Raw genomic sequence first — 26,898 nt, 5'->3', positions numbered from 1 at the left:
TGTCTCCCCCCCCACCTCCCTCTATGCCTCCCACGCCCCTCCCCGAATGTTTTTGTTTTGTTTTGCCCAGCAGGCGCAGTAGCTTTTCCCTTTCTCGCTCGAACGCCCTGCAACCCGGAGTTTGGCAGTCTGTGGGGATTTCGCGAAAGTCTGGAGAACTTTCAGTTTCTTTGCTGGGGACTCGGAAGAAACTCTGCCGGTGTTCAAGGGTTGTGGAACAAAGAAGAGAGAAAGGGGATGGGAGGGGAGAGTGGGAGGAAGGGGGAAATGGGAGGAAGGGAAAGAGAAGTCGAGGTGGGGGAGAGAGAGAGAGAGAGAGACAGACAGACAGACAGACAGACAGACACAGAGACAGAGACATAGAGACAGAGAGAAAGGCAGAGAGACGGAACAGAGACAGAGACAGACAGAGACACACACACAGAAAGAGAGAGAGAGAGAGAGAGAGAGAGAGAGAGAGAGAGAGAGAGAGAGAGAGAGAGAATATTTATGGGGTAGTTATTCTTGGGAGTCAAGCAAAAGCAGGCTAGATAAAGTGGCCACATTAGTGCGTGTGTCTGGTCTTGGGAGCCTCCACTCTTGCACTGAGCTGTGTGCTTTCGGATGGGCGGCTGCGGTCTGCGGATTTCTTTGTTCCGCGCTCGGGTAATGCCCCGTGTACACCGCTGGTTGCGATCAGAACTTGTATAAAGTCCCCAGTACAGCAAGGTTTCAATGTGTAGTTTCCACTGTAGAGATTAGGTGAAAGTAGCTGTGTCCAATGCTGCTGGCGATTCTGCTTCCAAGGATGGTTTTAAAAAAGTCCAGTTCTCTGTTTATGGTTAGATATTTTGGGGGTTCACTAAAGCTCATTTCTCCTCTCCTTCATGCTCCCCCTTCCTCGGGCCCCCCGACTTCAGACCCTTTAGAGGCAGCGTCTCAAGGAGTCTTTCTAAGGGTCAGAATGAACACAATTAGTCTTAATGGCGTGGTTTGGGGGAGGTTAGAGACAATGCTGATCTTTTCCCCTAAAGTGCCCTCTAGGGTGAGAGTTGAACTCTTGGACCAGCAGCAATTCACTAGTGCCTCTCCTATAGGACTGATTGCGGGGATTGTTGGAGGCACCGGAGTCGCAGAAATGGCAATTAAAAATGTATGGGGTGTGTGTGTGTGTGTGTGTGTGTGTGTGTGTGTGTGTGTGTGTGTGTGTTTGTGTGTGTGTGTGTGTGTGAGAGAGAGAGAGAGAGAGAGAGACAGAGACAGAGACAGAGAGAGAGAGACAGAGACAGAGAGAATAGAGAATATGAATAGGGTCCGATCTTAGTCACTAAGTACAAATTACCCTGCTTACCTGTTTGCAATTCTTAAGAGTAAGCAATGGGAATAAGATTCGAAGAGGAATTGGGGATCGTGTCCATGTTTTTTAAAATTCAGTCACCACTCTGCCCCCAAACTGCTACTAATAGCATTTAAATCTTACTTTAAATGATAATACAATCCTAAGAATTATAAATTTCACCAAGTCATTCACTTTTTCAGAAGAGGCATGAACCTGCGGTTTATGTTATTAGAGAAGATTCCTGCAGCCTGCGAATCCTAGCAAGAAATCTTTCGCCAGAGCACTTGTGATTCCAACAGCATTGCACTGCCTCCTGCCTCTCCCTCGCTTTTTCGCAAGCTTTCTCATCCCAGATGAAGTTCCGAGCTCTTGAAATGTTTGCTCTGCCGCAGAGCCGCGGTAAGACTACTCCACTAGAGCCCAGAGCGAGAACAGTATTGCAGCAGGTACGGGTGAGCGCTAGGACCTCGGAGAATGCTCCCAGAAGCAGTCAGGACTACCTTAAACCCAGCCCAATGCCTCTTCCTGCGCCACTCTGCGTGCTGGATGGAGATATACAGTCAAGAGCCGCAGCTCAGTGTTGGGAGTTCAACATTTCACTGGGAGCCCTGCAGAAGCAACACCTGTTTCACGCCAGCCAAGAAGGCATCCAGGCACTCGTACGTTTTCCTCATTTGCTCGTTGCTCGTCAATAATTATAAGCCAATGGACATCTTCTGACCCGCTGGAGAATTCCGGATAATAGATTTGGACGTCAAAAGTTTTTTTTTTGTCCTTTTTTGTCCTTTTTTTTTGGGAGGGGGGGCGGGAGGGAAGGATTTATCTCAGCCTACAGCGTGAGATTTTTTTTTCCCCCTTGAAGGATTCATGCTGATGTCTGCAGAGTCTGTTAGAGAGTAAAAACAGCGCATGCCTTCCTGGAGTCAGGATCCATAAATTCTGACGTAGCCTGTGCATCTTAAAAATCCCTATAATAACGCCTAGGTATTTAAGTTGCTATGGTCATTCTGATCTCAAACCAAATGGAGAAACTACGGATTTTTTTCCTTATTACGGTCGGATGGGATGAAGACCTTACTGCCTGCTAAGAGCTGGGGATCTATAGAAATACATATATATGTTTATAAATATGTCAGTGTGTGAGTATTAAGTGGTGGTTTCTTAGACTATCAGTGGTTTGACCTTGAACCTGTGCCAGTGAAAACAGCATATTACTTTTATTTATGCATTTAATGGATTGAAGAAAAGAACATTTTCTCTCTGTAACTGCAGTAAGGGAGGGGAGTTGGATATACCTCGCCTAATATCTCCCGGGTTTGACACCATCATTATTGTTTATTCTTGTTCTCTAAAAGCAGAATCTTCTGATGGCTCCCTTAGGTGAAGTTGGGAACTATTTCGGTGTGCAGGATGCAGCAGTACCTTTTGGGAATGTGCCCGTTTTGCCGGTGGATAGCCCGGTTTTGTTAAGTGACCACCTGGGTCAGTCCGAAGCAGGGGGGCTGCCCAGGGGGCCTGCAGTCACGGACTTGGATCATTTAAAGGGGATTCTCAGGCGGAGGCAGCTATACTGCAGGACTGGATTTCATTTAGAAATCTTCCCCAATGGTACTATCCAGGGAACCAGGCAAGACCACAGCAGATTTGGTAGGTATACAATTAACCCTTTAGTGGTCGTTTGATGAAATGATCTGGTTGTAACTAACAAAAAGGTGGTGGCGGTGTTGGTGGAGGCTGGGAAGGGAGTAAAATGAAGCTTTTTTAAAAAATTAATTTTCTTTGCCAGCTGAGAAGAAAATGCCTCCGGAATTGCAGGTCTACAGCTGGTACAGCTGCAATTCAAACAATTTTTTTTCTTGGAGGGGAGAGGAGGCGGGATATGAAACAAGATCCTAATTCTTTTGGGATCAGATATAAGGGAAGGTCGTGCTTAGGAAGTTTCTGTTGAACCGACTAATTCCAAGAATTACTAGGTTTTAATCATTAACCACTAAAAACTTAAAAAATACATTCAGTTTCCTGAAGGGAGTGGTCATCATCCTGTACCAAAAATAAGAGACAGGTTTCTTTATTTTTAAAATTAATACTTATTTAAGTAAACTGCTTGAATTGCAAAACTACTGTATTGATTATTACTAATCTAAAGTTCTATTTAAATGGTTTGCTATAGGGGTAAGGGACTAAAGTCAAAGAGTGGTGGAGGAAGAGGCATGTGTGGGGGATATTACTTCTGGAGGGCATAGGGTTAGAAATGTTTGTGCTTGCAAGTATCAACTTAAGATCTATACTCTTTAATTGCCATAAATGCAGAAAAAAGTGTATTTCCTCAATGTCTGTGTGTGTGTGTGTGTGTGTGTGTGTGTGTGTGTGTGTGTGCAAAGCTGTGAGCTAATTTTAAAGAGCATTCCGAAGATTTCATTTCCAGAGGACGCTATTTGTGACTCAGCATTGAGGGTTGCAGACTGGAGGTCTCGTGGCTTCATCCACTTTTAAGTGCCTGCACACACACAGGCACACACGTGTCAAATAGGCCAGGAGCTACTGCTGGTGCAACTTTAAAAACCCAACAAGATGATTTAAAATAACTGAATCACAGTGTGTATATAGGGTGAGTGGGTGGAATACTCCAATTATTTTTTCCCCTCGTCTCTTAAAATATGTAGAAACTAAGCGCCAGTTTGGGCATCCAGGTTGTTAGAAGGAGTTAACTTCTGAGTGAACCCACCTGACAGTACTTAAACTAGGTCGTAAAAAGAAAGTCCTGCGGTGATCTGAAACTTCTCCCCCCCCCCCCCCCGTCCTCCCCCCCCCCCCCAGCCAGATGTTGAACAAGATCTTAACTATACATTATAGCTTCGTGGGCTGTAGATGATGCCAGTCTTGTGAGGGATGATAGCCAAGGGGCTCATTATGGAAGGTTCAGAGCCTGCAAGATGAGTATTCACAGGTATAAAAGCTCCACCAGAACGTTCTCCTTCTGCCACGCTTTTGCCAAAAGGGATTTTCTGAGCCCCGGAACACTGTCCCCTCCTCCCTCGCCTCCCGGTCGAGGGAAGCACTATCAATAATTTTGAATTGTAGCTCCTCGCGTTGCAAAATAGCTTTTTGGACTATTCAGTTGAAAATAGTTTTTTCTTTTAGTTGGGAAAAAAAAAGGAGTTATTGGATACTGCAGAGTGGAGAATAAACTTTAGGGAAAGAGATAGTGATGTATGTTTGTTAGGGGCTGCCACCTTGCCTCCAGATTAATACCCTGGCAGTGGGAAGGATGCGGTGTGTGTGTGTGTGTGTGTGTGTGTGTGTGTGTGTGTGTGTGTGTGTGTGTGTGCAGTGTGCGTGCGCGCGCGCCCTCCTGGCTCCCTCTAGGGACCCTAGCAACTCCCTTTTCCGTGGGCTCGGAAGTGCTTGGCACAGAGATCAAAAGCTGCAGTTAGCCAGGGAGGAGGTGAGACGCAGCGGGCGAGCCCGGGAACCCCTGGCCGCGGGGCTCCAGGCGTCCTTAGCAGGTGCCTGCTCTGTGCAGGGCTGCCGCCGCGCGGGGCCACGGCGCTCGCGCTCGCTAGCTCACCGGCACCGCTACGGCGCTGGCCCCAGCACCAGCATCGGCGGCAGGGACTTCCGCGGGGTCCTAAGCGCGCTCCTCTCCCTCTCCACTTTTCTGCCTGTCTTCTGAGGACCACCAGCTGCTGCGGTCTAGTACCCGAGTGACCGCATATTTGAAGCATCTATTTTTAAAAGCAGATTTCTAGTCGTATTGGGGAAAGCTTAAAGCTTTTTTTCTTTCTTTTTACTAAACTTTTAGTGTCAGTTTTGTTTTCTCTGTATCATCCACAGCAGATAGATGACTAATGCTCTATCTGTAGCCTCAATATACAAGAGTTTGGGGGGTCCTAATAGAATGGGGGTGGTGGTGGTCGTAATCAGGACCATGATCTCTCCTTCCTCCCTGGCTCCCCCAACGCCCTCCAAGTCTCTTTTCCTCTCTTTCTGAAGGGCTTGACACTTATTTATTGGGTCCTGCTCACTGACTCCTTTTTACCGCGGTGCAGGGAGCTGGGACTCGGGGGAGGACGAAAGAGGGGAGCTGGAGCATGGGGTGGAGGGGGACAAAGGGAAGCAGATAAAGTAGGTGGAGTTGGGGAGATGCTACAGTGAAACCACTTTCTGGGATTACAACTCTCTTTAGTTTCCCAGTGTGGAAAATCTCGGCGGCCTGGAGGTTAAGCTCTTTCTCTGTCCTTCCTCGACCGCCAAAGCTCTGCCTCAGTGTCCCCGCCCCCTTTTCATAAAATGACTCTCCTGGGGCCGGAGATGGCATTTAATGTACCCGTTTTCGCTGGGCAATGCAGGTTTTATTGTGTACACGTTAACCAGTCTCTCTTGATAATAATGCAGAAGGTAGAGAAGCCTTTCGGAAAACCCCGCACCCCACTCCAGTACAATTCAGTCTCAGCTCAGTGAAAGATCTTTTGCTCCAAACCTTGCCAGTCCTTCCACTACCCTTGAAGCATTAGGACCTTACTCCGCCTCTGTGTGTGTGTGTGTGTGTAAAATATATCACTATATAAGATATCTGCCAGGCACCATGGAGTCATTCTCAGTTCAGTAACTCAGTAATGGGGTGCGGGGTAGGAGTACAGGATAGACTGGGATGGGGAAGAGGCGTGTGGCTTGCGTCAGCAGAAGAGTACTGCAGGCACAGCATTTAAAAAAAAAAAGAGCCAGGAGAAACGATTCTCCTATGAGGTGACCTCTTCTTCCTAAGACTTGGCTGTCCGTGATCCCAGGGTGATGACTCCATCGAAGGGAAGAGAGAGTACCCATCATTCTGAAATCGTGGGGTTGAGAAGCGCTGGGGATGGGGAGGGAATCTGTGAAGGGAACGGGACCACGGCCTGCTGCTTTGGGGAGGCAGAGGATGGAGAGAGAAGTAGGCAGCCTTTCTGGGTCTTCCTTCCCCAACCCCTGTCGGGATGAGGGGGTAATGGTGGTGGTGATGGTATCCGGGGCAAGGAAGGATGCTGGTCCCTCCTAGGAGAGTTGTGCATTTCTTAGGTACCTCAAACTACAGTCACCTTCCTCCCTCGTCTCTGACCCCTTCTCATCCACTCTTTTCAAATGAATTGACTTGATGTCAGTGTGCAGTGGGGGAGGGTCAGTGAGGCGAGAGGGTTATTTAAATCTCAAATCTTTCATCGGGTTAGGTTTCTGGGAGGAATTGTACTCCTGGGTGACAGGAGCCCTGCCGCTGTCTCATGCTGCTGCTGCTGCATATCCCAATAATAGCAACTCTCTGCAGAGAGCCTTGGGCAGAGTCTTCTTCCCCTACATGTGACAGGCGCTTCCCTTCCTGGAGTGAGAACGAGGACCTGACTGAAGGGGGAGGGAGCCAAGAGGGGGAAGTGAGAGGGTAGAGATTCTGCTGCAGTTTCTCACACCTTCTCACAGTTTGTCGGCCTCTTTACTCTCCTTACTCTATCCCCCACATCTGAATCCTCAGAGACCTAACCCACCTCCCCCTCTCATCCACTTCGGAGGACTCGGTCTTTATCCTTAGTTTCTCTTGGACGCCCTAGAAAAGAGTTTGTGGGGGAGAATAAGGAGAAGATTCCTTACTTGATAAAAATAGAAGGTGCATTTTTCACTTCAACTGTATCTCCAGACCAGGGAGGAGGAAACCTCGAGAAAAAAAAAAAACTGCCTCCACACAGCTGCAGGGGATTGCTGCTCCTGCTGGCAAGTCTGATGGTGACACAGCAGCAGCAGTGCAGGGGACACTAATCTTGGCAGAAGCTACTGCTGTGACAGCAGTGGAGTTTCAATTGGGTGGGGCCTGGGGGATTGGGTTTTTTTCTTTTTCTTTTCTCCTTTTTGTGTGTGGCTCTTTGGGTATGTTGGAGGAGGGTAAGAGTCTAGGAATATAGATAAGAAACTTGACAGATTAAGAATATAGAAAAGGAACTTGACATTTTACTTTTGATTGATGCCCTGGGGGGAATGGAGACTTTTAGAATATTAAAAAAATACTAGAGTCTAACACAGCAGAAGAAAAAAATGATCAAGAAGTAATTTTTAGTAATCCTCAGAGTTTTAGTGCTCACTTGCTCTTTAGTTCTGTAGAATGGCTAGAGACCCAATTGAAGCTGAAACTAGTTAGGTTCGACCCTTTCAGGAGAGACGGTTGTTTTGTTGCTACTGGTATGTCAACTAATATAATGGAGGTAAAGAAGAGTTTAAAATTAAGAGGTGGAACACCAGTTAGATAAGCATCAGTGTCATAGTTGAAGGAGAACATATTAAATGAAAGTTGTCCGAGGGAAAAGAGTACTGGCTAGGAGAAGAGCTCCGGTATTCCTCCCAGTTTCCCCAAGTTCCATGTATCTGGCCATTCAATAACTTCACACCTAGATGCACCATGCTTGGGAGCTGTTCTTAGGATTGTTTCTGATTTTCCATTCTCTTGAATAAATCCAGAATTTTCTTTAGCTGTTCTGACTTCCGATATGTCAGTCATTTATTCTATGGATCTGATATATGTAATTCACTTGGAAATGAATGAGCTTTGTGGGCAAGACCATTATAATTTACTTCCTAGAATAGTTAAAACAATATCTTTTACAATAGTTTGAATTACTCTATTTGATGTTGGATCTTTTCATGAAGTCTTATTTACTTCTATGTTAATAAGTGTTACCAAGCACTGGATTTGAATGTGACAAGATTCTCCTTTTCCTTCCTCCAAGTGATGGTCTTGGTTCAGCCAGGAAGCTTTGGCATGGGTCAGAGTAGCTCTGGAAGGTTTGGGTTACTACTCACTTGGAAAAACTGTAAACTTTCCTATCCTAAAAGGCAGAATGTCTTAGGCTAGACTGTGTTGGATCAATAGACCTGGGTTCAAGTTTCACCTTCACAATTTATTATGAACTTGAACAAATCAACCTCTCTGAGCCTGTTTCCTCTACTGAAAAATGGGCATATTAATACTTATACTGTCCTCTGAAAGAATTGTTGCAACTAAAGCATTTTGTACATTGTAAGCTACTATATGTCTATATCTATATATATGTAATATATTTTTAATTAAATAAGAGCAATTTCTAGATTGTAAGTTCCATGACAACTATCTGCTTAACTAGCCCCAAGTCCTTGCAAAAAGTATGGCTCCAGAAAATGTCTAATTGATATGATTTACCTAATGAAGAAAATCAGAGAAGCCCAGTCATCTCTGGGACTTACTGACCTTGGAAGAGTGGGAGGGGAACTGTGAGGGAATGAATCAGGAACCATTGGGAGAGATGAAAAGAGAGAGACAAGGAATGGGAATTCAGAGTGCTTCCAAGTCAATCCTGAATTACTGAAGCAGCCTGAGCTGATTTTCTTGGACTCTTTTAGATCAGAGATGACTCATTTCTATATCAAAGGTCATATTGCATGATTCAATATACAAGTGAACCTTCTGCTTTTAGACCCATCCTAAGGTATACTTCTAAACCCTTTTGGTTATGCTTGAACAGATTTAGCTACTATGTATACTGGAAGGTAGAGGGCAGGGAAAATGGCTCATCATTTTGCTACATTCTATTTTTTGTTAGGACTAGGGACATCAAAGCTTTCTCTTCACAGGAGGAAAATAATGTTTTAGTAGGGAACATATAGTGCAACATTATAGCAAGCTTTAATATTTCTACTTTGGAAACAGTTGTAACATTTTTTAACCCTTCTTTTATGAACATTTATTTTTGCCTAATAAGTATCACTTTTTCAGACAAAAGTCACCCTCTTAGCTAGAACTGCAAGAAACTGTAAGATTCCTAATAGCTAAGTTGAAACATGTAGCATTTTTTCACTTCTATATGAATGGTGAGGATGAGGGGTATAATTTTGTGTCAAAATAAGTGCAATCAGAAAAACTGATCTGGAATAAACAGCCACACACAAAGGAGTTAACTTACTTGATTAATGTTAAATAGTCCATTAATTAAAAAAATATTATTGATAATATTGAAATCCTTCCTAGTGTGAGGATTGTCAAGTCTTTCTGTCACTCAATCAACAAGTTTTTTATTATGCACTTAACATAAGTTGGGTATTATGCTTAATTCTGAGGCTATAAAAAAGGCAAAAAAAATAGTGCCAGTTCTCAAGGTGCTTATATTCTAGTGGCGGAAGCGACATATATAAGTTATGTACAAAATATATTGAAAATAAACTTAGAGTGGAAGGTTCTAGCAGCTAAAGGGATTTGGAAAGCCCTCCTATAGAAGGCAGTATTTGAGCAAAGTTTTGAAGGAAGGAGGAATTCTAAGAGGTGCAGAAAGAGGTAATTTCCATTGACCGCTAATGGCTAAATAACACTATAAGCTGTGACATGGTGAATTGAAATAATATTTTCAGGACAAGGTCCCTCTATAGACACACTTAAGTCATTCATTTCACTACTCTCTTCATTTTCAGCTTGTTTTTGCTGAATTTGAGTACTTCCCTCCCCTTTTTTTAGGAGGGGGAGACAATGGGGTGTTAAGTGATTTGCTCAAGTTTACATAGCTCAGTAAATATCGAGTCTGATTTGAACTCAGTTCCTTCTGACTCCAGGGCCAGTGCACTATTCATTGCTACTCCTAGCAGCCTCCAAGTACTTTTCTCTAAGAAATATTATTTTATTTTTTTTCAATTACTTTATTTAAGGAATTCCAAGTATAGGGAGCAGGAAAGTGGAGTAAGCATAAAATGTTAACAGTCTTCTAGTTTCAGATGAAACGTGGGTGGGATAAAGAATAATGGGTATTTAGAGCATAAAAGAGCTAATTTCTCACTATTTTAAAGTATGCTTAGATATGATTAGTACAAGAAAATTCACATGACAGGGAAAAAATATTATTGTTTAATTCACCCCCTCCCCAAATTTCAGAAAATAGTGCTTTTCTGAAAAAGGAAAAAAATCCCCTCTCAACATTTCTCCCATTTTCTAAGATTATTTTTTTCATTGGAAATTTATGCTTGCAACTGCTGGGATGTAGAGGTGGAGTCGGGAGTCACAGGTAAATTCACTCAATTTAACTGTTGTACTCTGAGACTGTTTGCATTGCTGGGAGTGATATATCTTTTCTGCTCCTCCCTTATTCCCCCCATTGGCCATGGATATACTAGAAAATAGAAATGCCTGAAATATATAGGGATTGTTTTGCTTAGGTAGAAATGTTTTGCTAAGGTAGAAATCATCATTTGTTGAATGATAAAGTGCAGGTTGTAGAAACAAGAAGGAAAAAATTAAAATGAATCTCTAACGCCTCACCCCCCCCCCCCCAATAATCCACACTTGGCTATTTAAGGTGTTTTGGAATTTTATGTAGACCAATGACTAGACTTTTAGTTTTCAAGTCAGTGTTCAACTAACCTAAACATTCTAAATTTGAGGGCTTTCCATGTTCTACAAGTTTTAGTTGTGTTATTTTCCCACAATGAAGTATTTTCTGGTTCTAGGAAAGTAGTTATTTTATTTAATGTTAGGATCAATAACTATAGAAGGAAAAATGTAGTCACACAATGATTTGACCTTTTATTGAAGGACCTGAGGGCATTTAAAACCCATTCATATCAATTGCAGATAGCTTCAAGATGCCATAAATATACCAGCTGGGGGAAAATATAGAGAATAGTTACTCTTTTCCATTCTTTTTTTTAAGTTTAACTTCAAATTACTCCAGAAATTCTTTTTGCAAATTTTGGAAAAAGAGTATACTTCTCAAGGCACTGCAGTTTTAGTGACTGCTCTACCTCTCTTTGCATATATTTAATCCAACTGTCAGTCACCTGGTATGCTTTATAGACTTTTAAATCTCCACCCTCTACTCCCTTAACTTTATCATAGTGAGTCTGATTTTCTGAAGTGGTGTCCTTTTTTCTCTCTAGGTATGAGGTAGAGTTTCATGGTAACTCTTCTTTTGCCTGTCCTGGTAACATTGCCAGTGGGGATATGGGGGAAAATCCAGTAAAAGTTTTTACTTCTGTTAGTTTCTTCATAAAGGTATTCTTATATATGAATTTAGATGTGACCTTTTATAATTACACAGTTATGAACTGTGATTACTAGTAGAAAGGATAATCCTGGTTGAGAGAGGCAAATATAATAAAACTTTCCCTACAATATTGAATAAACTGTATTACTACTTAATTTCTAAAATTTGAAAGAAATTCTAACAAGATACTGGAAACTATGTATAATGTTGGCAGTAAAATGTCCAAATCTATTGAGGCTCAGTATCAGAAAAAACCTTCTTAGTTTTGTAGGATGGAAAAGGCTACTTTGGAAGTTGTGGAAATCCTTTCATTAAAGTTCTCCAAGGAGAGGTCATATGACCACTTTTTAGATATAGGATCTTGGAGATTCCTTTTTCAGGCAAGGGTTGCATCTGATGACCATATTCTCTTAAACATCACTTAGGAAATTCTGAGATCTGGCGGTTCACTTTTCAGTTTATTTCAACAAACATTAGTCACCTATTGTGTGCAATACTGTGTTCAAGACTGGGAATACAGGAATTGTAACGCAGAAGGGGTTTACCATCTAATGGAAGGCTATGTAGGGCAGGCAGATGGCGCAGTGAATTCAGTACCAACCCTGAAGTCAGGAGAACCTGTGTTCAAATGTGCCCTCACACTTAGTAGTGTGTGATCTTGGGCAAGACGTTTAACTCTGACTGCTTCACATCCAGAGCTAATTACAGACATCCTGATTCATTTCTGGCCACTGGATCCAGATAGCTTCAGAGGAGAAAGTGAGGTTGGTGACTTAGCATAGCACCTTCTCACTCAAATCCAATTCATATGCATGTTATCATCACCTCCCTGATGTCATGGACTTCAGAAAATGAAGGACAAATATGAGACATGCACATAAATAGCTATGCTATAAAGTAGAATAAGATATACAGTGCATAACAGGGTGAAGTTCATTTGGTAGAGACATATTTTGTCTCATATCCCTATTCTAATCTTAAATATGTGGGTGTTCATTACTCAACATACATGCTATTCTCAAACTGCCCTTTTACTTTCTTCCTTGTCAAGAAGTACTTATTTCAAGATCTCCAGTGATTAGACTAGACTATGAAGACATTTTATTTTTAGTTTGATATTATTAAATAACTCAGTTATAAAAAACCTGATCCAATTACTGAATTAATCCATCACAGAAATCTAGTAAAAAGTAGGATTTTTATTTTCAGAAAAAAACTTTTCAAAAATTTATGTTAATGGAATTTGTATAAGTAACATATGCTTGGGATATTTTACAGTGAATAGCAATGCTTTCCCTTTATATGTATTACTGATACATATTTGTTTGTAAGCAAACAAAACCAAAAAAAAAAAAACCCAAGCAGAAACCTCCACAAAACCAAACTGGTGGGGTATAGAGTGAAGAGAATATAATTTTCAACTCCTCATTCTATTAGATTCCCAGGGTCCTCTGTTTTATTTTAACTCTATTAGTTGAATTAAAAGCAGCAAAAGAACAGTGTATCTGCTAAAAGCTGAGAAATATATATATATATATATATATATATATATATATATATATATGTAAAACATAACAATATGACACATCTTGAAGAATTTTGGTGACAGAATCATTAAAAACAACTATTTATATGAAATTAAGTTCCAGTTTCTTTACCTTAAAATTGAGATAAACCCTTCCTTTCCTGCATCACAATATAGTTGGGAAGTTTAAATTAGAAAGTGAAAAACACTTCATAAGCTTAAAGTGATATAATAATGGAAGTATATTCCTTTCCTCCCCATTTCTCAAATGGTCAATATAATGTTCTTCAGACATATAGTCTGGTGAGAGGCAGAACTGGTGATAGTTTTTTGTTTTTATTTTGCCCCAATTTACATCATTGTTAAATTGAATGAATTATCTCTTAGACTGAATGAAGTGTTGGCTAGTGTCCTAAAGGATAAGAGAATGTCAGACTGTAATCAAAATACTTTTAATTTCATAACTGTTCTTTCTGATTGACCTAGTGAATTGTTGGCCCTCAAAGGAAACAAAAGGATTCTTTTATGTTAATTTCCCATGAAAACTGTACATAGCCAGTCCTGCTGGATAGTTTTAGATATTAACCTATTGTTGAACATTAGTTGTGGCATATACTTTCTGTTGTGGTATTTTTTAATTATTTGAAAAAGCTTTGGCAGAATGAGACCACTAAATATATTTATCATTTGATGCATTTCCATTACTCTGAAATTCAAAAATCCAGGTTGTATACCTTATATGTATATAGATAATTCAATAAAATAAAAATAATTGCTTGGTTAAAGATGGAAGTGTATATTATATACAATGGCATCCCATATGTAGTGTTATTACTTCATTTGACCTTCCAATATCTTTGTGAAGTAGGGAGGAATCAATAAACTGGCTTTATTTGAGGTACTCCTCCCATCCATAATTTATTACATTACAAACATAATTTTAAAGATAATTTCTCATGTTTTTTTCTCACACTGTTTCTCAAATTCCATTAAAGTTTATGGTACTTATGAACTACCTATTTTGGCACACACATACCCTCTAAATACTAGTCTTTCAATATTTGTAATACTATGTTTACCGTAAAGGAATTACAAATGCTTCCTCATAAGAAACAGGTTTTATCTGTACATTGCTTTGATACAAAATTTTCCCTTGGGATTTTATCCTAGGCTTTATTAGATTTATGTGGTCCATGTCTGCTATTGATTACCACACAGTCTATTTTGTGAGAGATGCAAAATTAATTGTTTAAAAATCCATCTAAGTGCTTTTTTATTAGTCACATGGGACTGCCTTTAGTGCAGTGTTAAACTTAGTTCTTTTACTGTTAAATGTAAGTAAAATTTGAAATAATTGAAGGTTTTCTTTTTATATGTTGTTCAGTATTAAACTATGCTAAAATGCATTGATTCTGAATGGTGCATTGTAGATTTATTATATCAATGAGGAAATGACTGAGTACAATTATATTACTGCTATATTTGCCTTGTCCAATTGATATTGTAAGTTAGTCACCTTACAACCAATTAGAAAGGCCATTCAGGTTTGTTGCAGTAGAATTCCAGTTCTCTGTTTAGACTGGGTAGTGGTAGGGAAGCAAGTTTCAGTAAAGGAAGGTAATAATAAAGTTCAATGCTGATTTGTGAAGATGCTAGACCGTACCCAGTAGATAGTAAATTCCTTGAGAAACTGTTTTATGGATTTAAAAAAGTTCCCAGTGCTCAGTGCAGTGTAGGCTCCTAATAAATGCTTATTCAATATGAATAAAGAATTACTTTTTTGATGTAGAATCTGATTTGCCCACATAGCTCTTCAAATTTCAGATAAAATGTAGGAGAAAATGAATGATTTCCAAAAACAGTAATATTTGGAATAGAATAGGACTATTTTAATTTCCAGGGTTAATTTTAGAAAAGCAAATTAGGAAACTAGGTGATTTTTTCCCCTGAGATTAATAATAATCTAGATAATCTGTTATGTTTATGAGGGGATATAAGATAACATTTTGAGGGAAAATCTGCCTTTGATTAACATATTTATTGTATACTTCATTCTCTGATAGTGTTCAGTTTTCTAAATGTAGAATAATATTTTGCTCAATTAGAAAAATGCCTATTGTGGATTTATTTGGCAAACATTTCACAGGACAATTAACATTTCTAGGAGTGAGCATTCATTTACATACCTAGTATTTTATTCAGGGAATTTGTTGTTTATGACACAAATCAGGATGCTGACATATTGTTTTATATTATTAAACTAGATTTCAGTGAGAAGTTTGGGGAAATGGTCAAAATTTTTCTTTTGGTTGTCATATTACCAAACAAGTTAAAAACAATTCTTTTATATAATTATTTTAAAATGAAATATGCTTTAACTTTTGTAAGATTTTTTTTCTAAATAGTGAGCTAGATTTGATCCCTTTTCTAACTCATTTAGGATCTATAAATTTATAAGGAAATTATATGTACACTGACTTGTTCTTTCTTTCCTATTTATTTTTTTTTAATAAAGGCATTCTGGAATTTATCAGCATAGCAGTAGGTCTGGTCAGCATTCGAGGAGTGGACAGTGGACTATACCTTGGAATGAATGAGAAAGGGGAGCTGTATGGATCAGTAAGTATTTTGAGAGACATTGGCTAGCTGTGGGTCCTATTAATCACTTTGTACTACATTTTCTTAAGATTTAAAAATAGCCCCAAATGGGCAAAATATTTATTCTGAAGTAGAGTTAAAATGCTTATTTCAATGTATGAAGTGGAAAAACATTTCCATTTACTTGTAAATGGACATTATTTTTGGATCCATGTGTTATATCCCAAATAAATTCTTAAATTCAGGCAAAAGTACTTCATGCATCAAACCATTTTCATTATTCCTCTGCAGTGAAAAGCTGCAAGTTTGAAAATAATTCATCTAGTTTTAATTGGAAGCTATTTTCGAGAGGTAATGAAACTCATTCTTCTCAAGCATCTTAATGAAAATTGGATGTGGATGGAAAAAATGAGTTTAAAATCAAATTTCAAACCACAAAGAATTTTCATTAACAAGCGAGGAAGAGAAAGTGGACTTATATCTATTATGATTCTCACCCTTTGAATAAGAATTTGAGAGTATTGTAATTACTTTTGCTTCATGCTTCAACCTCCCTGTTAGATCACAAACACTTAGAGGGCAGGGACTATGTTTTCATACTTTTGTATCTTTGAAGGCTCTTAGCATAGGACTTGGCAAATCAGAAGTACTCATTAAATGTTTCCTGTATTCATGAATAAATATATAATTTTAGTGAAAATGTTTATTCATCATCATAGTTTATACCATAAATATGTAGGACATTTAGTCCAGATTTAACTAAAAGACTTCAGAATAAATGATTCCTTGGAAATACAAAAAGCCTAACAATTCTAGAAGGGAAAATCCTTGGAGTATCCACATCAGAAGAAATGAAAATGACTTTCACTTAGTATTTGAGGATGCTGCTTTATAAAGATGCCATTTTCATATCTTTATACCTAGCATCATATACAAGATAAAAAATATATATTGAGATGTACACCTTGGAAGAGGCTTCCCAAGAAGCCCAGATCATAAGAAACAATTGTCTATTTAAGTTGGACTTACCATGTTGTCTAGAATGGAAAGAATGTTTGACAGTCTTGGAAGGAAATTTGAACTGAGGGCTGATTTCTTTAGATGTTTATATGACCTTGCTAGTGGTATATGCCTTCAAATAGTTCACGTTTCTAAAACAGAATTTACATAAGTAAAGAATTAACCTCACTAGAATTATAGCAAAGGTCTGAAAAACAGAATAAGAACTATCATTTCATTGTTGTAGGCAAAACCCAGTGGTGAATCTCCCTCTATCAAAGCTGAGTAGTAACTATTCTACAACATAACTTGAGTTGCTTGGGATGTTGAGAAGTTTAGTGATTCATCTGAGGTCATACACATAGTATATGTATGAAGTGGCCTTTGCCTCTCAAGTTTCCCTGACTCCAAGTTCAGCTCTTTAGCCATTATGTCATGCTACCTCTCAATTTTACAATAATTAAAAAAAAGTAAGTGCTTTACTTTGTAAAATATTTGATCCCCCCCCCATGGTGAGCAAGAATCTTCTGATTAAATCTAAACATTTTATCATTCTTTCTACTTTTGTAATTTCTCCAGTTCTGTGAAGGTATGTTAATATGAGATATAAATGATTCTGGGAGTGGAGTGGAGTGGAGTGAAGTGGTGGTGTACTATTCTGTAGTAAATGGCAACTCAGCAGTGATTTCTGTATCTAAGTTGTATTTGTGTTTATTGTTCAATCGTTTTTCAGTCATATCTGAATCTTCATAATTTCATTTGGGGTTTTCTTGGCAAAGATACTGAACTATCTTCTCCAGCTCATTTTACAGATTATTAGACTGAGGCAAACCAAAGTTAAGCGATTTGTCCAGGGTTCAAAAGCTAGTAAATGTTTGAGGAGGTCAACTTTGAATTCAGGAAGGTGAGTCTTCCTGACTCCAGGTCTGACACTCTAACTACTGTGCTACATACTGCAGTTGTATGTCTATCTTTTGGTTCTAGGGAAGAGTCAACAGTTTTATGATTGTTCAGCTCTGTTGCATTAAGTTAATGCTGAAAGTTTAGAAAACAGTAGTTTTTAAGCTCATGGTCTAGCAGATTACATAAGTCACAGATTTCAGACTACAGATTTAATTTTGATTGAAGAGCACTCCCTTGATTTTGACAAATATTCTCTTGGTTTGTTGTTTTGTCCAATTCTTCCACAAGGCCACAGTGGAAAACTCAGACATGATCATAATGTCTCATAGAGCTTCCATACAGCCTCACATAGGGGTGTATGATTAGAGAATGTTGGTCTGGGGCATATTACAGGAATCTACACTGACCTTCCTAGGCACATTTAGTGTAAACAAGAAATGACTTAGGGATGTCCTCCTCCTGTAGACAGTAGTTCCTGGGTGGTAGCCAATAGAGAGTCATTAATGCTTAAATCTGGGAAAAAGGGAGAATCTAGAATAGATGAGAGAGATCCTTCTTCCTTCTCTGCTTTAGAAAAATGTTTGCTTTTTTTGGGATGTTGGGAACTATACCATATCAGTGACTTTTATGAGGAAAATAAGCATTTTTCTCCATTATAATTTTCCTATAGAAAAGCTTTTAAAATTTAGAATTTTTTAGCAGATTATTCATGTGCTGCATTAAGTATATAGGTATGGTACTGGGTATATCTATGTTGGCATGCCCTGAGAACATGTAGGCAGGGGTCGATGGAAAAAGCCATCTTTTCTTTCCCATGTTCACACAATGGATATACAAGAATTTTATTAGCAGTCTGAGTGTAGAGCAGGAAAGTTGGGGGAGGGGAAGAGAGATGAGTTAAGTTCCTAAGGATAGCAAACTTTTGTCTATTTCGTCATTTATCTATGCTTAAGTTCTATTTTTTAAGTTATATTTAAGGATACTTTATTTCCTTTACAAAGGGAATGTATTTTATTTTATATAATTAAAAACATTATTTTGAGAAGAGGTCCATCAGCTTTCTCCAGACTTCCAGAGAGGTCCCGGAGTCACATCAAGACATATGTAAAGGAGCGAATATAGGAGAGAAAAGATGGAATGATTCACTTTATTGGTGACTGGGAGTCATGAATTTCTTTAAGTAGTGGGGTGAAGTCTAGCTCATTAAAGAGGTAGAGAGCTAAAGAATTAGAAGAGTGATCAAAAGATCTAATTTGAACTGTGAAAAAGTTAGCAATAGAAAGGAAATGGTAAGTATCAAACTGTTAAGTACATCCAATTTAGTGAACAAATGTTTCTTACTAAACAGAAACATGATGCTAAACCCTGGGAGTGATACTAAGTCTAGATAAGATGTGGTCCCATAGTTTTGTATAATGATATGACACATAAATAACTACAATATAATACTTGAGACATAAAAGATGTACAAAGCAAAATGTCAAATAAAACCTAAAAAGGGAAGGGTTGCTGTGAATTGAAGCAATAGAGGAAACCTGGAGGAAGTGACATTTTAATTATACTTCAAAGGATGCTTAACAATTCAACAGGTAAAAGAGGGAAGGGGAAATTGTTCAAGGTACATAGCTTTGACTGGGGGTAGGGAGTAGTTGATCACAGAGCTCATAGTATTATCTATAGTTGAAAGGAGAGCTAGTATCAGAATACCTAAGCTAATTATTTTTTATTTGATTCAGTAGGCAATAAGGAGCCACTAAAGATTTTTTAAAATTTAAATCTTATTTTAAAAAATATGTTTTCTCTTTCTCCCTGCTCCTCTCTCATTTCTCCCCCCCCCCACTTCAGAAAGTAAGAATAACAAAACCCTGTTACAAACATTTGCTTTATAAGTAAAATAAATTTCTACTATAACCATTTGGCCATAGCCCACAATAGGGCTCAGGCTGCTCTCTGAATCTATCACCTCTTTATCTGGAGGGAGAGGTTTGTTTTATCATGAATTTTTTGGAATTGTGGTTGGTTATTGTGCTGATCAAAGTTCCCAATTTTTTCAAAGTTGTTTTTTATTATGATATTGTAGTTATTGTATAAAATGTTCTTCTGGTTTAGTTCACTTTATAACAGTTCATAAAGTCTTCCCACATTTTTCTGGAACCATTCCCTTTGCGATTTCTTACAGCACAATTGTATCCCATCACATTCATATACCACAGTTTGTTCAATAAAGTTATTTGAGCAGAGAAATTCTGTTTAAAATTCATGCAGAATCCAGATTCAGTATGAAAGATGGTTACTAGGTTTATGGGATAGCAGTATTAGTGAAGAGAATAGAAGGAAGCTGACTTGATAGAAAGCAATTTCAGTGCTCTGAGTGGATGATAATGAGGGCCTGACTAAGGTTATAGAAGTGACAACAGAGAAGAGAAGATGGATTCAAATGATTTACTGAAGTAGAATTCACATTGACAATAACCTTAAGGTTATAGTTTAAAGAAAACAAACTTGTCTTGACCTCTTCTGGAATAGCACAAGGCTTATGGAACTAAAATTCATGAAGAAAGTAGAATTTCTGGGTAACGTTTAATCATTAGGAAAATCTTTGTTGGCACTGAGATTGATTCTATGATGAAGCAAGGTAAATACACTATCCCTGAGAATGCTGTAGTTATTTCTGCAAAAGCCAGCTAAAGTCTTTGAGGACCCCCCAAAAATGCAATTTTAAACAAATAACCTGGTTTTATGCATTAATTTTATGTTTCCAAAAACTTGAATTGTTATCTTATGATTTACTCTTTGATCAATGGACTAGTGGCCTAATAACTCCCCAAAGAGTTAATAAAGATGCCAGTTCTGCTAGTATTTAAAATATCAAAGACAATATGATAGAACTTGAAGGTGAGAAATATGATTATTTTGTTCATGAATATCATTCTTTTTCTTTTAAGATATACCTTTAGGTAGATTTATTCTCTGCTATTTGAATATGAAATCATGGAAAAGTAGATAGGTCAGGCTTGAGGCTTATTAATTATGTAACCAAGGGCAATGCACTTAAACTCTTGATGGCTCAAGTGAATCAAGTCAGCAGGCATTTATTAAATATCTACTATGTGCTATAACTTTGTGGTAAGGCTAGGGATATAAAGAAATGAGAAGAATGAATACTCAGGGAGCTCATGATCTAATGGGGGAGAAAACATGCAAATAGCAATGGAATTGTATCATTATGAGTAGAAGTCAATTGTTCATCTGTAGTGCTGAGTGGAATTTTTCAAACTGATGAAATCTTAGATACAGGCAACCCCGCCCCCCCCCCCAAAAAAAAACTAGGTACAGACAACTCTAGTCTTGAATATGTTGAATAATACACTTTGATTAGTGCATATAACATTTTTAGAATGGAAATAGAATATCTTACTGTGTTAGAAGTAGTGGAAGGGATTAGGTAAGGTATGTTTGAAAGCTACTATCTTTACATGTGTTGGAAGTGAGCCAGGGTATTAGCATAAATTTAATATCTTTATTCTTAGAAACAGTGTCAGGCCAGGTGTTATGGTGAGACCATTCTTAGTATCAGTAATCAATATTTGAGTATTGCCAAAGCACAAAGGGAGTCAATAGTAATTACTTATGAAAATTTGGTGTTAGAATGATATCCGATATAACTATTTCCTATAATTTAAAAAGCCTTGTTTACTTTTATTGGGGGCTTTTTAAATGCAAATATTAAAACTCAGATGCCTACTAATCACATTTTAGCAAAAATGTAAACCTCCCTGAGGGGCAAGGAATACTTAATTTTTTTGTTTTTATAGACCCAGTGCTTATTCGATGTCAGTACAATAAAATGTGCTTAGTTAATGTTTAATTGAATTTTTCCTTTTAAAAATAATTTGCTCCAAAGCAGCTACTTTGTCTAATTTATAATGAAGATTTTACTTAATTGACTTTTTTTTTGACCTATCACTAAACAGGTTGTTCCAGGCTACATTGTCATGATTTTTCTCACAGATTGTGGAGTGTGTTTGAAACACTGGTGGTAAAGGATGGAACTAACTTCAAATAGAACAAATAGAACATCTGACTTTTGCTAGATATAGCTATTTTAAGATGAGATTTGACTCATGACAATGTAAATATACCAAATAATAATAACCAGCATTTATATGACTTCAAAATTTGCAAAGTGCTTTATGTTGATCCTCACAACAATCCTGGAAAGTGGGTGCCATTATTATTGCCATTTTATAGCTGAGGAAACTGAGGGCACAGATAAGTGACTTGCTCCAGTCACATATCTTATAGAAATTCCACTTTCACAGTGTTACATAAAGAAGGAGTCTTTTGGTACACAATCCTAGAAATGGCCTCTACCAAGGGCATGTTAGGTCAGAAACTGATGATTTTGTTCCTCTGGAGTTTTTTGGATTATGCCCACTTTTTCCTCTGAATTTATGCAATAAGAGTTCTGTGCTAGGTACTATTATCTTAAAAACCTATCAATATTTTTTTTTGCTGAAAAAAATTTTTGATAGTAGAAGTTAAAACTTGTTATGTAAAAATCACAATCTCAGAGTTCATGGAGTTCTTTAAGGAAATCACCTAACATTAAAAAGAATGCACCAGGTTAATAGGTAAACTATCCAATAGCCAGCATGATCAGGAAATGGGATGTTCTAGTTAATTAAATATTTTGGTTAATAGAGGATTAACACATCTAGCTTCATAAATTACCAATTTCCAAGGGATATGAACACAGCGAAATATATTCAACACTCAAACCAACCTTTAGAAAGCAATCTTTCTTTGATGATTCAGATCATTTTTTTTAGGTTTTTGCAAGGCAAATGGGGTTAAGTGGCTTTCCCAAGGCCACACAGCTAGGTAATTATTAAGTGTCTGAGGTCTGATTTGAACTCAGGTACTCCTGACTTCAGGGCGGTGCTCTATCTACTGTGCCACCTAGCTGCCCCGCTCCTCTACTTCTAAAAGGAAATAGTTGACTAGATAACCTCTAATATTCCTACTCTAAACTTTCTGTCATGCACAAAATGTTACTATAGTAGATTAATGAAAGCACAGATAGTGTATGATGATGGTAGAGAGTGAAGTGGGAAAGATAGTGTATTTCTTTCCCCAATTTACGAGCACATTAAATATGGCTCTCTATAAATAAGAAAGTATGTTACCAGAATCAAATAGGCAACCAAATAAATATTTTGGCATTAATTTCACAACATTTTGGAATTTGGAGATAATGTGGGGAAATTAGTAGTGAAGGTGGTCTCTTTGATCCCTCTATTAGGTTGAGATTTTTCATTCACATCTTTTCTCCCAGGCTGGGTTTATTTATTTTAAAAATGTTTTCTACTTTCCCCCCTTCCTCTTATCCCAGGTTTCTCCTTTCTCCATAACCTTAGTTTCCTCAGTATTTATACTTTTGGACTTTAGTTTCCTGAAAATTCTTTTAATTTGGCTTTCAAATTTTTTAGGAAAATGAGTGGGTTGGACAAGATGATTTATATGATCTTGTCCAGCTCTGAGTCCTCTGATCATAGAGTAGGGTAGCCAAACTTACTGTGTGAGTCATATATGACAGTATTTGGAGTGGTGGGACCAGAGTCATGAGTTTTAAAGATTCTAGGACTTTAGATGATATGAAAGATGTGTGCATGTGTATATATACATACACATTCACAAACACAATATATGTATATCATATCTATCTTTCTATCTCTATATATCATCATCTATTTTTTGAAGACTTCAATAGATTTAAGTAAAAAATGCTTTCTGGAGGTGACTAGGTGGCGCAGTAGATAGAGCACAAGTCAGGAGTACCTGAGTTCAAATCCTGCCTCAGACACCTAATAATTACCTAGCTGTGTGGCCTTGGGCAAGCTACTTAACCCCATTTGCCTTGTGAAAAACCAAAAAAGAAATGCTTTCTGCCCTTGATAGAAGGATCAAAGATTATGCACCAAAGAGAAGTTAAAGAATATAGTCCTCCTGTAGACTCAGAAACATTTCAGCACAACCTTAACAATTAGTTAGATATAGCCCTGATACATGGTTCCGTCTTTTACTCCATCTAAACATTAACTTAGCACCCTTTATTGTGCTGACATCTAATAAGCACTGGTTCTATAATTTTATTTGTACTCATTTCCCCAGTCATACTTTAGAAATTTCTGAAACAAGTTCTTCCTAGGTCATAGACAAGAGAAACTGAGAAGAGAGTTCCAAGTGTGGCATTGTTATAATTCTTATTTTATCTTCTATTTGCATGTAAAATAGATCATATAGAGGTAATTCCTTATGGATGCCCTTCACATACAGTTGTTAGGGGAGTTTGCATTAGGGAAATATTTTACCATTTCCTTTTCTAATTCATTTTACAGATGAGGAACTGAGGCAAACAGTTAAGTAATTTGTCCCTTGTGTCTTATTAGTAAGTGTCTGAGGTCATATTTGAACTCAGATCTTCTTGACTCTAGGCCCAGTGCTCTATCCATTGTGCTACCTAACTGCACCCTTAACATCCCGACTTTCCTTCAAAGATCAGCTCAAGTGATACTTCTACAAGAGGAATTTGTCCTGTACCACCTCTACCCCCTTCAATGTGCAAGTGCTTTCTCAAAACTATTATATTTTGTATGTATTTTAAAATTATTTTATCTTTAAGTTATATGTGTATGTTGTAGATATAAACTCATTCAAGTAGGGACTGTTTAGTTTTTATTTTTGTTTCTGGCTTTGAGTTCATAAGTGGCACATAGAAGGCACTTAAAATACTAATTGAATTGAATTGATTCAAATCCTGGTCCATTTTTTCCTTCAATTTTTTCAATTAGTTAAGATGATTGATTACAATGAGTATTCTACTTTTAGATATATTATAGGTTAAATAGTCTTTCGTGGGTTGGTCTGGGAACCTAATCACCATTTACAACACTGTTTCTATGGAAAAACACATTCTGAGTTTCAACCAGTTAGGGACTGCCTAGTTACAAATAATGGAAAATACACAGTAGAAGAAGCATCAGAAGGGGAAAATTCAGTCTGTCCCTTTGTTTTTTCCATTCTGTTTTGACCCCTTCCTCACCCCTTTCTAAGACTATATGTTAGGAAAAGCATTACTAAAATTGAAGTGGGAAGAGCCTGGGTTCAAATCTTACACCTGTTATTTAATTACATGAGTGACTTTGAGAGAGTCAACTTACTTCTGTTTCCCCAGAAGTGCAGATCTAAATTCCCAAATATCTTTGTACAAATGGATGGTTCAATTCCTTCCAGAGACTTGAGAGAACCTATAGAAGAATTTCTTAGGCACAGGCTTTACTGAGTCCCTAGAAACTTTTGAATTTCTTTTTCAGGCACTCCTATAAGCAGAAGGGACTAGAATCTCTTAAGGTTCTTGATATATATCACAAGGTATGTTTGGTAGCCAGCTTAAATCTTAGGTTTCTATGTGGACTGTTTTTACCCTGTCCTTGATTATTGGACTTGGAATCATAGGTATGAGATTTTTTTTTGGGGGAGGTTAGGGTGGACATGGTGGGGGGGGAAGAAGCAACTATTTTCTCTCTCAATAGTTTCCTGAGTTCTTGTCTCTGCTTTTATTTTCCTTAATTCCCAGCCTATCCTTTTTGTCTTGCTCTTTCAACTCAACCAAAATTCTTGCTACTTGATTCCCTCCCTGCTGGTCTAGTCTGTGCCTTGGTCCTGAAATTTGGTGTCACCTGGGACTGCTCAAAACTTGCTCTAATCAGTATCCACCCAGAACTGGAACAGGAGCCACTGGACTATTGACAAGTCCTAAAGGAGCAGGAGCCACAGGAGCTTGTTTGTTTCTAGCTCTGAACCCCTTACATGCAAAAGTGGCAATTGTACACCCACGAATTTCTTTTTTTTTAACCTCTACAGTCAGCTGAGAAAAGTGGCAGGATATGTGAAGGAATCATAAAATGACCAGTCTTTTCCTTTCTGAGTAGTATTAAGAAATGGATTGCTTTAGTATATAGAACTATTTCTTTTTATTCTTTCCAGAAAGGTATTCTTTTTTTTTTTGGTCCTTAATCAATTCCTCCCTTTATTAATCTATTTTGTTAGTCTTCCATGAGCTCTACATTGCATAGTTGCTCTTTCTAGTAATGAAGGGCCTGTAGCTTAATGCAGCATTCCAAAAACAGACTTGTCAAGGTCATGCAGAAACATTGCTCTCTCTGGTGCATAATTTGAGTCCTTTCTTGTACCCTAGAACTGTTTTTTTTGTTGCCTTTTTTCCCTTTTAGCTACCATTTTGCATTGTAAATTCTTATATAATTCTCTGTCCACTTTCAGCCCTGGGCTTCTTTATGCATAATTGCTCACTGAGTACTCTTTCTGAACATCTGTATTTCACACAATCTTTTCTTATAGTAAATCTGCATTTTAAAATATCAATCTGATTTCTAGTTTGTTTGTTTTCTTCTCCTGTTCCTGCTATTCTATAATCTCTCTTGGAGTCACCTCTTGGTCCTTTATTTTATCCTGAGCACTTTCCAATTTAGCATCATTTACAAGTCTCAGGGAACATGGGGGGGAGCATTCTCAGTATAGAAATGCTAATCCTAATGTGGTATGTGCAGATTCTGGGGCCAAAGGAAATAACAGATTTTTGCTTTTGCCATTCAGAACATTTTGAATTGGAATTAAAATTCTATATCACTTCTTCCTCAGATTAAATAAAGCAAATGAAGTTATTCCTTCAAATCATGAAATGGCATTTTATAGTTTAGGGTATTCTTCAAATTTTAACAGCATAAAGAAGCTATTCTGTTGGAATTTGTTTTCTCTGTTTTGTTCTTAAATGAATCTAATTATTTTACAAACTTAGTATTTTTAAAATACTTTTTAATTGGTTAGGGTTTAATTTTCTCTGTGCATAATATGGGAGATTGAAATAGATAGCTGACTATATATTGCAATTTATTTGTTGCTCTATTGCACCCAAATGACAAATATCTAGCTCCTTCCCCATCTGTTATAGGGTCTAGAGCTCCCATTCTTTTGAGTTAAGATATTATGTCTTCAGAAGACACAATTTAGGATGGAAATATGTCTCCTAAGAGGTTAACACATTAAGCCATTATCACCAATTATCACATTAATTAGACAGCTGTGACCTAACATAGACAGAAGACTGAGAGAATCTGGCACTTAATAGGTAACTTGTTTTAGAAAAGAGAAGGGAGTCAAAAGAGGACTGCAAGACTTTGCCTGGGTAGGCTTAGGTAGAAGGCTTCAGCCACTGATGGTGCAAGAAGATGTTGGAAACTAGGAATAGGACATAGGGAATACCAACTCCTTTTGATTCTATTTTGACAGTATCTTTTCTTTATATTCCACTCTAATTCAGCTCTCATCATCTCTTCTTGCCTTGATTACAACAGTTTCCTGACTAATTTTTCCTGTCTCCAGGCTATTCCCTTCCTTTTCCATCTTTGTCTGAGTATTATTCCTTATGAATCACTTTGATTATGTCACTGGTCAACACA

At 37.9% G+C, this 26,898-nt stretch overlaps 1 protein-coding gene across 1 annotated transcript in view; it reads left to right on the top strand.

The window, feature by feature from the left end:
* Positions 1–461: 461 nt before the first annotated feature.
* Positions 462–26,898, top strand: part of FGF9 (fibroblast growth factor 9) — a 41,728-nt gene continuing 15,291 nt past the window's right edge. The window contains 5 exon segments of the mRNA XM_074216218.1: positions 462–1,874; positions 1,876–1,900; positions 1,902–1,977; positions 2,699–2,965; positions 15,375–15,478. Of these exon segments, the coding sequence (XP_074072319.1) occupies positions 1,672–1,874; positions 1,876–1,900; positions 1,902–1,977; positions 2,699–2,965; positions 15,375–15,478 (675 nt within the window). The 5' untranslated portion in view covers positions 462–1,671.

This window comes from Macrotis lagotis, chromosome 1 (assembly GCF_037893015.1).
Source record: "Macrotis lagotis isolate mMagLag1 chromosome 1, bilby.v1.9.chrom.fasta, whole genome shotgun sequence".
NCBI classification, from domain to species: Eukaryota; Metazoa; Chordata; class Mammalia; order Peramelemorphia; family Peramelidae; genus Macrotis; species Macrotis lagotis.
This window is presented reverse-complemented; position numbering and strand designations above follow the sequence as displayed.